Genomic DNA, 11,521 nt, shown 5'->3' on the forward strand with positions numbered 1-11,521 from the left:
TTTTGTTAAAAATTTTAATATTTCCGCTGCGTTTCCGGGCACGAGTTAACCGATCACCTTCATAACAAAGAACTACTCTCGTTCATGGATGGTTACTCTGGGTACAACCAAATAAAGATCGTTGAAAGGGACACAACAAAGACTGCCTTCAGATGTCCAGGAGCTATTGGCACTTTGAAATGACTTGTGATGCCATTAGGTCTAAAACATGCAGGTGCCGCATACCAACGTGCGATGAATGCCATATTTCTGACATGATTAATAATCACTTTATTGAAGTGTACATTGATGATATCATGGTAAAATCCAAGAAGTCAGACGATCATGTGGATCATTTGAAGAAAACTTTTGAACGAATGAGAAACCATGATCTCAAATTGAATCCATTGAAGTGTGATTTCGGGGTTAAGGCAGGAAACTTCTTGGGTTTCTTGGTACACAAATATGGGTAGAAGTGGACCAGAATAAGTCTACAGCAATTTTAGAGACCAAACCACCGATAAGCAAAAAAGAATTAAAACAGTTCCTTGGCCAGGTAACTACTGGAGAAGGTTCCTCCATGACAGCCCTATATTCACTTTTATCAACTTGTTGTTCTCCCGAATCAGCCATTTTGTGCACGCTGTCAAGCTTAGGTTGTCCCTCAACAAACCAGCTGTTAATTGAGTTAAAATCAAGAAAAGAATCAGAAAAGGACGTAGGAATATCCTCGAGATCTGGAAAACAGATATCGAGTGGGTCTTTTGGTGAGGGTGATTTTTTGAAATCTGACGACAAAGATTGAATCTTGAAGTATTTGGTCTGCTCTACTACTTGTGCCTCTTCAGCTGTAGGATTGTTCAAGCAACCAACCATGTTCGGCTAGTATAAAGATTAGGGTTTTAAAAAAGGTTTTCATGACAAAGCCACACATTTGATTTGTATTTATATTATTGATCATAATTATATATGCCACGTCTGAGAGGAAGCTCTGTTTGGCAAAAGAGAGCGCACTGCGCATGTTATACCCTAGCCCTAGGGTTTTAAACACTGTCGTCTATATCTATATGACACACATAAGAAAAAATATTAAAATTAAATGTCTATTTTAATTCAAGCAATTATATTAAGGGAAATTAATCTTTAAAATTTTTAAAATGTTTTTCTAATAGTTTTTTGTGGTACGATTTATATAATTATTTAATTTAATATTTAAGATATGTTAGATTGGTAATGTGTGTAGAGGTGATGAATATAAACCTCAAACTTTTCTGCTTAAAAAATTAGTTCAGTTGATTTGTTAACTGAACCATACTTTCTTTCTTGGCTGACAATGTCAATTGATAAGTGTCGTTTCTATTTATTATTTTTGTGATTTTGGTGAGTCCATTTTGCACAGTTTTCTACGTCATTAGTGTAACACCCGGTATTTTAAATACGTAAATCCGCATGCATAATTAGGGTATTTAATTATTTAAATTTTAGATTTATGGGTTAAATAATTATGTGAATTATTTGTGCATGATTTAATTTATTTATTAAGCATTTAACCCATAATTAGTGATTTTTATGATTATTAGTATTTTAATTATTTTATCGCGTAGACGGGACCGTGGACGGACGAGATGACAACTTTCTAGCCAATTAATTTCATGAGCCTTTTTAGAGCCCAAAAATATTATTTTGAGTTTTATTATCTCAAAATTTTTAGTATTTAATTTTATATAATTTTAGGAGTCCATTTTATTCAAAATAAGCCAAAATATTGACTTTTTAGTATTTTTAAAATTCCATTAAATTGATATTTCGAGATTTTAATATGTCTAAGATATTTATCAGATTTCTTTTATTAATTAGATTTTTTTTAGTTACGTATTTTATATATTAAAATCCTTATTAATATATCTATTTCCTAAAAACCTATTTTAATTAAATTAAAAACTCTAACCTAATCTACCCCAAACCCATCGACCAAAAGCCATCAGCCGCCTCACCCCACCATCTTCATCATCTCCTTCGGCCAGACATCTCCAAGGTAGTTCCATAGCCACGTTTTTTGAAGGTCCAAAGCAAGTCGTCGTCGTCCCGTCGTCTCAGAATCGTCCCACGCTCGTTTTTCTCTTCAAACTTCGGTGCAAGACATGATTTTCTTCCCTATTTTTCATACCTATCAGTTATTATTGCGTGTGTATTGTTTGTGCATCGAATCTTCAAGTTTTCAAGGAAAATATTTCGGTTTTGAGGTTTGAGACTTGTCTAGGCATTTTGCTTGATCATTCTCACGATTTTCCTTGGCATGGATCGTTCTAGCTGCTGGTCATGGTTGATAGGATGTCTAAGGTGGGTCTAGGCTCAAGTGGCTCGAGGGGCTCGAGCCAAACGAGCCTAGAATCAAGCCAAGAGGTGATCGGCTCCATGGTAGACGCAGACTAGGGTTTTGGATTAAGGGGCTTCGGGTTCCTTGGCTAGGGTGCATGGGGACCAGGGCTGGGCTAGGTTCAATCCGCCCAGACGTGGGCTACGTCTGGGTGGCAGCGCTCCGGCCAGGGGCGGCCAGAGCGAGGCGGCAGCAGCCCCTAAAGGGCTGCTGCTCGCGGCGGCCGTGGGCTGCAGGGTAAGGGGGGGGCGTCGGGTTTAGGGTTAGGGTTTGGTTCCGGGTCGGGTCTGTGGTCTCGGGTCGGGTCAGTGGAGTAGTGGGTCGGGTTAAGTTGGTCCGGGTCCGGGTTCGGTGGGCCGGCCTCGAGTCTTGTTATTTTTTTAAAGTATTTTATGAATTAATTGGTTTTTGGGCCAATTAATTAGAAATAAAAATTATTTGGACTCCCAAATAATTTTATTTGGGCTTTTAAAATTTTAATTAAGTTAGTCCATTAATTTTATGGGCTTTTGAGCCCATGAAAGTTTTTGGGCCAGTCTTTGGGCTTTTGGGCCCATTGGGCCAGTTTAAGTTGTTATTGGGCCTAGAATGTTTTATGGGCTTTAAATTATTTTAATTGGGCTTAGAACAATGTTATTGGGCGTAAGTATGTTATTGGGCCAGATTTAAGAAATTGGGCTTGAGTGTTAGGGCCAGCAGTCCAGTACAATCCATGAGAAATTTGCATGTGTCCTGATTATATATTTAATTATTTTTATGCATTGAAGTTATTTTAATATTTATATGTTAGTAAGAAATTAAATTAAATATATATGAAGGACACACATTTTATTTAAGTACATGCATTCATGAAATAATTTTATGCATAATTAAATGTTTAAGGTTGAGCAATAATAAAATATTTTATGTTGGAAGTTGAAGTAGTGTGACAATTTAAGGGGGATTCGTCCCCATATGTGAACTATTGAAGGGCAGTTTACTGCCAATTTAAGAGGTGATTCGTCACCGCCACGTACGTTGGTTTTCACGCTGATCAGTATTTAATGTATGATTTAAGGTTACACTACGGATACAACCATGCGATGTTAGAAATTTAACTGCTCAACAATATGTATGTAGTATGTTATTTAAGTTAATTTAAGTTATGTTTATGCCATGATATTTTTAAGCATGCTCATTCATGTATATGTTATGTATTAATATTTAATTGTTTTAAATTATTTTAAACCCTTGTTATGTTAGCATGTTGGGCCTCTAGGCTCACTACACTAGTATGGTGCAGGTGAGTTCGTAGAGGAGGATGTAGCTCCTACCGGCGGCGAGGACATATGAGCGGACATGCAGTGACCCCGTGACCGTGATAGATGTCTGAGTCATATTGCATGTTTTAGTTATGTCAGCACGTTACACTTTTTAATTATTTTTCAGTGGTTGTGGTTTTGAATATTTTCTGTGCATGTAAATTTTACATCATTTTTCTATTGCAGTATTTTTAATTAAATGTTTGACTCAGATATTTATTTTATTTAAAGAATGCAATTTTATTTAAGTTATTTATTTATTTATTTATTTTAAATCTTTTTATTCTGCGCATGTATGTATGGGCATATATGTGCATATTTTATTTAGTAAGTAATAATAAAAAAAAAAATTCCGCATATTTATTTATAATTAGAGAGTTAGGGTCGTTACAATTAGGATCGTTCTTGTTTGATTTTGTTGTTATTCATGCATTCGGTCTACTCCTCATCATTCCTGGTTAACTTTTAGGTGTGAAGGAGAATTCACGGAATTTAGGCAGTAAACTTCGCGCTCGAGCATGCATTTCTATTCGCTCGAGCGCGTGTGGGGAATTATTCAAGCCCAAAACAGAGAGTTTTGCGCTCGAGCCATTAATTTTGCTTGCTCGAGCACACCAGATTAAAAATTTATGAGTCTAACAGACCCAGGCGTGCTCCAGCGGGCAAATCGATCTGCCCCAGCGCGCCTGGGGGAACTACAAAGGAGCGAAACAGAGAACCTCGTTCTCGAGCATGCATTTCTATCCGTTCGAGCACGCTCGAGATAAGGAAAGTTATCTTCTGGCAGATTTTAAAAAGGAAAGACAAGGAGCAAGGATTCTAGACGATTTAAAAAGAGATTTTTACGTAGATTTGTAGGGGAATCGAGATTTAAAGAACACGTCTGGCGTCGAGGGAAAGAAGGAAGAACACCATTGAAGAACGCTGAGATTTCATTCATCTTTCACTTTTTAATTATTCTCTTAATGATAAAAACAATTGCTCTAGTGATGTTTATGTTTATGGAGTAAATTTTCTTTGACTAAGGCCTCGATATTGGGCCGATACAGATTTTTGCTTGACACGTGATTTCATGTTTAGGATATTTTGATTAATTTCAATTATTAATTGATGGATTTTCGTATTGTTCTTGTGAATGATTTCCTCAATTATTTGCATGATCTGTTGATTGATTCTAAGTCGAAAGATTAAGAATTGATTTTTGCTGCACTTTATCAATTAACACAAGGTTAAATCGATTAGAAATAGTATTCGATTTTATTGTGCGGTTTCAGGTGAAAAACTGAATTTTCATAAATATTTAATGCATTTGAGTTCAATTAAAATTAATTAGAAATAATTAATCCGTCCAAATCAAATAGGTTTAGAAAATATAGAAATAGATTATTAAATGGAATAGTAAAATTCACTGTAATAGGAATAAACATGATTCTTAGCATGTGTCACGTGTATGAATGAATTAGTTCGGTATCTTCGTGTGTCTTGGTCGCTTTGTTTGAATTGAATTATTCTTTAAGCCCTAGTTGCAAGATAATTTTCCAACTGTTTATTGTCATTTTACATACTCATTCAATCTAAATTAAATAAATCAAATCTCCTTTTATTATTTTATTTAGATTAAGTAAAATAATTACATCTTGGTAATCATCTATCGGTCTTTATAGGACGATCCAGACTCAAAACTAGTATATAACAATTGACCTAGTATTCTTGCTAGTTGTGAGGCCTCGGGTTGCTTATCTCATTCTTAGGGCAATTAATGTATAAACATGATTAATGAAAAAAGGATCAGAGCTAACTAAATCAAGAATTTTTTTTTAAAATTATGGTGAGCTCGAGCGGCACTTTTTAGCCTCTCGAGCATGGCCAAATAAGCAACCTTCGGGTTGGGGCTGCGCTCGGGCTGCCAAAAAATGCAGCTCGGGCCTGCCCTGAGCAGGTTCATACCATTTTTCTGCAGCTCTTCCTTGACCCTTTGATCCCTTCCAAAACCTGTTCCTTTAACTCTAAAACATGCACATACATATATATATCAAGTTCTAATCAAGTTTACAATCATTCATACATCAAACTAGAAGCTTAAAATCCAACAAAAGCCCTAAACTAAACAATGTTTCCAACATGTTCTTCAACACAACAACTCAAGTATTTTCTAACATGCTTGACAGGACTAAAGTACATTATTTCAGCTACAACAACCCGAGTCCACGTATAATCCTCTCTCATGAGTTACCCGCGTCGACTTTGGCCAGCTCCTGCCCCATCTGTTTCCATGCATACATACAAAACAAGACAACAGTCGGAAACATCTGGTGAGAATATTATTCTCAGTATAAAAGACATATACAAGAAATATCAACATATATCAACTTCAAGAGATAAAGAATAAATTGCATAATTCGTAAACAAACTTCGTTAATTTAGATTTAAAGCCACTCCAGGACTCAAGATTCGTATAAAATCTTGGTTTTGATATTTAAAGCCGCTCCAAGCCTGAAGATTCGGATAAAATCTAGGATAGAGATTTAAAGCAGCTCCAGGCCTCAAGATTCTTATCTGAACCTTGGATGGATCCATTTTCGATAGTTCATATCCGATACGACGTCAAAGATAATCAATATAATCAAAGATCCACTACCTGTGATGGATCAACAATTCTAATTCTAAAACAAGAATGTATAAATAACAAGTATGTGATTTTCTTCGGGAATACTCAAGAAATCATCGATCTCGAGTATCAAATTCCCTTATCGATCAATATAATTTTATACCTTCCCTTTTCTTGTTCTTGAAGCGTTCCAAATCTGAACAATCTACAACAAGAACACATATCAAATTCTGCTCAAGATCATAGCACTTAATCCAATCAAACTAACTTCAAACCTTCTTCACTTCATAGCCGATTCAAATATTGGATTCCTCGAGTCGATCTCTTCAATACAAGTCTGAAAATGAATTATATTCAAGCTACAAATATCAGCAACAACTCACTTCATACACAGCTCAATAATAAGGATTCAAACGCTATCAAATTCTTGTACCGGCGGCGTAACGACTGAAAACCGGCAACCCAAACTCATTTCCAACAATTCTAACAATCAAACACACTTCGAAACCATCATATATCAGCAATAATACATCAAAATCTCAGCATATCAGAGTTGCAAGGGTTTGAAATAAAGCTGGAAAAATCATAAGAATTCATACGGCATACTTTTTCAATCCGGTTTCGAATATCAAATACATACAACCTCAAGAACGCAAATACATGATCATAATCTGATTTATTCGCATACAAAATCTCAAAACATGTTGAAACATCAGAATACTTACACCAAATCAAAGCTCTTCTTGCAAGGATCACGAAACTAGGCTCGGATCAAAAATCGGATGGACGGATTATGAGAAATCAAGGTTTTAAGGCCAAATTTAGATGAACAAGATGAAATCTCGATTCTTGGCTGCTAAATCTAATAAGAATGATAGACATACACGTTTAAATATTTCAAATGCCATGTGTCCTCCACTAGAATCAAGAAATTGCAATTTGGCTCTCGAATTCTTCACAATTTTCAAATTAGTCCTCGGCCCTCTTTTTAATTCAATCAATTTCTGAATACTCAAATCTGATTTCTGCGCTTCTTTGATTCTAATCAACAATTCAGGCTTAGCTTGAATAGCACAAACACGGATATGCTTCACATCTGTTTCAAATACTAATCCAGCAGTACAACAATCATCTATCAAATGAGAAATACCGATAGTAGATAAAGATGGAAAACATATATTTCGACTCAATGCATCAGCCGCTGCATTGGATTTCCCCAGATAGTATTTGATCTCGCAATCAAAGTCTTTCAACAAATCAAGCCATCTTTTTTTCATGTTCAGTTCAGACTGCGAAAACAGATATTTCAAGCTTTTATGGTCAGAATAAATTTCAAACTTCTTACCGTAAAGATAGTGTCGGCAAATCTTCAATGCAAATGCAATTGCTGCCAATTCAAGATCATGAATTGGGTATCTAGTTTCAAGTGGCTTCAGTTGTATCGAGGCGTAAGAAAAAACATGATCTCGCTGCATAAGCACACATCCTAGTCCCCTGTGAGAAGCATCACAATAAACAGTGAAATAAACAGTACCTGAAGGAATCGTCAAGACTGGTGCACTCATCAACCTCTTCTTCAACTCAATGAAACTAGCTTCACAAGATTCAGTCCAAATATACGGTGCATTCTTCTGTGTCAACTGGGTAATAGGATTCGCAATACAAGATAAACCTTTGATAAATCTTTGATAATAACCTGCTAAGCCCATAAAACTCCATATTTCTGGTACAGATGTATGTCTAGGCCAACTTATCACTGCTTCAACCTTGCTCTGATCGACTGAAATACCATCACCTGAAATGATATGCCCAAGAAACACAACTTTGTGCAACCAAAATTCACATTTCGATAACTTGACATACAATTTTTCTGTTCTCAAAGTCTTTAATACAATTCTTAGATGTTCAGCATGATCACACATATTCTTTGAACAAATCAAAATATCATCAATGAAAATAATAACAAAGTCATCAAGATATCTATGAAATATTCTATTCATCAGTCCCTTAAAAACTGCGGGAGCATTGGTCAATCCAAATGGCATAACAATGAATTCATAGTGACCATACCTCGTTTTGAAAGAAGTCTTTGAGATATCCTCATCTCGCACTCTCAACTGATGATAACCAGACCTCAGATCGATCTTGGAATAAACTGAAGAACCCTGCAACTGATCAAACAAATCATCCATTCTAAGCAAAGTATATCGATTCTTTACCGTTGTCTTGTTCAGTTGCCGATAGTTGATGCAAAGTCTCATCGATCCATCCTTCTTTCATACAAACAGAACCAGAGCGCCCCAAGGAGAAACACTCGGTCTAATGTACCCTTTATCCAGAAGATCTTCAAATTGATCCTTCAATTCTTTCAATTCAATCGGTGCCATTTTGTAATGAGATTTTGATATCGGTTGGGTACCTGGAATCAGTTCAATGCTGAAGTCTACCTCTCGAGCTGCAGCAAATCCCGGAATCTCATCAGGAAAGACATCAGCAAACTCACTAACTACTGGAAAATATTCCATTTTCGGGCTAGTTTTCAACACATCTATAGAATATATAAGAAATTCCTCTGCTCCTTTCTGCAATAAATGAGTCATAGATAGAACAGATATCAAAGGGATTCTAGCTCATGAACTCTTACCATAAAACTTCCATTCATCAGCCATCTATGGTCTGAATCTCACAACCTTCTAAAAGCAATCAATTGTAGCCATGTACTTGTATGCCAATAATATAATCAAAATCTGACAAACCAAGCACAATACAGTCTATCTCAATCACATTGCCTTCATACTATAGTATGCAATTCCTGACAGATTTCAAAGATACAATACCTTTCCCCAAAGGTGAAGAGATAGAGACTACAATAGCTAATGGCTCAATAGGAAAATCATGTGATATAGAAAATTGTTCAGAAATAAACGTGTGTGATGCACATGTATCGACTAGCACATAGGCAGTATAACCACAAAGAGAACAAGTACCTGTTATTACCGCATCAGGTGTTGCTTGAGCCTGCTCCTCAGTCAAGTCAAAGACTCGAGCTTGTTGCCTAGGAGGTTGACTCACTGTCTAACTTCCTCCTTGTCTACTCTGTGATGGTGGCTGTGGTTGGAAAGAATGAACAGAAGATTCTTGTCTCTCTGGCTGAGTCAGTGATCTAGATGATCCAGCACCTTGTGAACTTCCTGAACCATGTTGTGGGCCGATTCTTGCAAATGTCCCGTTTGGTTACAAATATGACAACTGCCAAATACACCTCTACATTGGTCGTTGGCATGACGACCTCCACATTTGTTGCAGTATACTCCAGAGGAACCTGAACTCTATCCAGACTTAAACTTTCTTTGTCCACTAGAGCTAGAGGAACTACTACATATTTTCATAAACTGCTTCCCTTTAGCTGTGAAGAAATATTTTCTGCTGCTACCAGTTCTTCCTTCAAATCTAGGTGGGGGTGGTGGAATCTGTGGCTGATCTTGAGATGGTCTAGCTGGCAGTGGTACAAACTGTGCTCCTCTCTGTCTCAGTATACCAGCTTCTGCTCCCTTTGCATGATTAAGGGCATCAGCAAAGTTATTTGGTCATCCAGCATTCACTAACGTGAAGACATCCGGATTCAAGCCATTTTTAAACTGATCAGCTTGACCTTCATCATTGTCTGCTATATTGGGAGCGAATTTCAGCAGACCAATGAACTTGGCAACATATTCTTCGATGTTCAACTGCCCTTGTTGCAGACTAGAAAAATCTGCTCCTTTTTCTTTTCTATAGGAAACTAGGAATAATCGTTGATAAAAAGTAGTTTTAAATACAAGCCAGGTAACGATCGTACCTCGATTCTCCAATGATTTCTTTGCTGCTATCCACCAACCTTTTGCAACGTCATGTATTTGGTGTACAACAAGTCTGATTCGGCGATTGTCTTAATAATCGAGAGATTCAAACAACTGCTCTATATCTTCTAGCCAACTCTCGCAGTCAATAGAATTCTCAGTTCCCTTCAATGTTAGTGGTTTAAAGGACTGAAATCTCTTTAACAATGTCTCCATCGGAGTAGCAGTCACATCCATCGGATCAATAGATGTACTACCCCGAGCATTCGGAGGTTCTGCCACTATATGTGGTACTGGTGCTGGTTCTGCCGGAGGAATTGCGACTGTCTGTCTAGTGACTGGTTCTTTTCAAGGAGTCATATCTGATAATCAAACAGATTAGTGCACAATTCATCAATATATCATAGGCAAAATTCTGTCTCAATCCTCCTCTATTTAGCATACATAAAAATGCTGATTCTCAAGAGATCTAGTTCTGATTCATTCTCAGTCAATACAGGCTTCCAATCAATTCAGACAACCAGGTACGCATGTACTACTTAAATATGTAAATCATTTAAAATTATAAACATTATTTAAGAATAAATAAATCAATCGAAAAGACTCGATCTACCCCGCTCACTTACTCCTATCTTGGTCCAAGAGCAAACTTCGCTCTGATACCACCTGTTGTGGGGCCTCGGGTTTCTAATCTCATTCTTGGGGCAATTAATATCAAAAAAATTTTAATGAACAAAGGATCATAGCTAACTAAATCAATAATTTTTTTAAAAAAATTAGGGTGCACTCGATCGGCACTTTAGCAGCTCGAGCGCGGCCAAATACCCAACCTTCGAGTTGGGGCTGCGCTCGGGCTGCCAAAAAATGTCTCAGTATACCAGCTTCTGCTCCCTTTGCATGATTAAGGGCATCAACAAAGTTATTTGGTCGTCCAGCATTCACTAACGTGAAGAAATCCGGATTCAAGCCATTTATAAACTGATCAGCTTGAGCTTCATCATTGTCTGCTATATGGGGAGCGAATTTCAGCAGACCAATGAACTTGGCAACATATTCTTTGATGTTCAACTGCCCTTGTTGCAGACTAGAAAAATCTGCTCCTTTTTCTTTTCTATAGGAAACTGGGAATAATCGTTGATAAAAAGTAGTTTTAAATACAAGCCAGGTAATGATCGTACCTTGATTCTCCAATGATTTCATTGCTGCTATCCACCAACCTTTTGCAACGTCATGTATTTGGTGTACAACAAGTCTGATTCGGCGATTGTCTTAATAATCGAGAGATTCAAACAACTGCTCTATATCTTCTAGCCAACTCTCGCAGTCAATAGAATTCTCAGTTCCCTTCAATGTTAGTGGTTTAAAGGACTGAAATCTCTTTAACAATGTCTCCATCAGAGTAGCAGTCACATCCATC

The 11,521-nt window shown here is 36.9% G+C and overlaps 1 protein-coding gene across 1 annotated transcript; it reads right to left on the minus strand.

Moving 5' to 3' along the window:
• Nucleotides 1-314: 314 nt before the first annotated feature.
• Nucleotides 315-11,304, minus strand: LOC140861388 (uncharacterized). Its single transcript, XM_073264408.1, has 8 exons — nt 11,283-11,304; nt 10,983-11,225; nt 9,872-10,046; nt 9,445-9,514; nt 8,685-8,847; nt 7,835-8,060; nt 544-655; nt 315-470 (listed from the first exon to the last, which is right to left on the minus strand). Exons 1-8 carry the CDS (start codon nt 11,302-11,304, stop codon nt 315-317), a joined length of 1,167 nt encoding a protein of 388 aa, XP_073120509.1.
• Nucleotides 11,305-11,521: the final 217 nt, after the last annotated feature.

The sequence above is a fragment of the Henckelia pumila genome, chromosome 4 (assembly GCF_033568475.1).
Source record: "Henckelia pumila isolate YLH828 chromosome 4, ASM3356847v2, whole genome shotgun sequence".
In the NCBI taxonomy this organism is placed as follows: Eukaryota; Viridiplantae; Streptophyta; class Magnoliopsida; order Lamiales; family Gesneriaceae; genus Henckelia; species Henckelia pumila.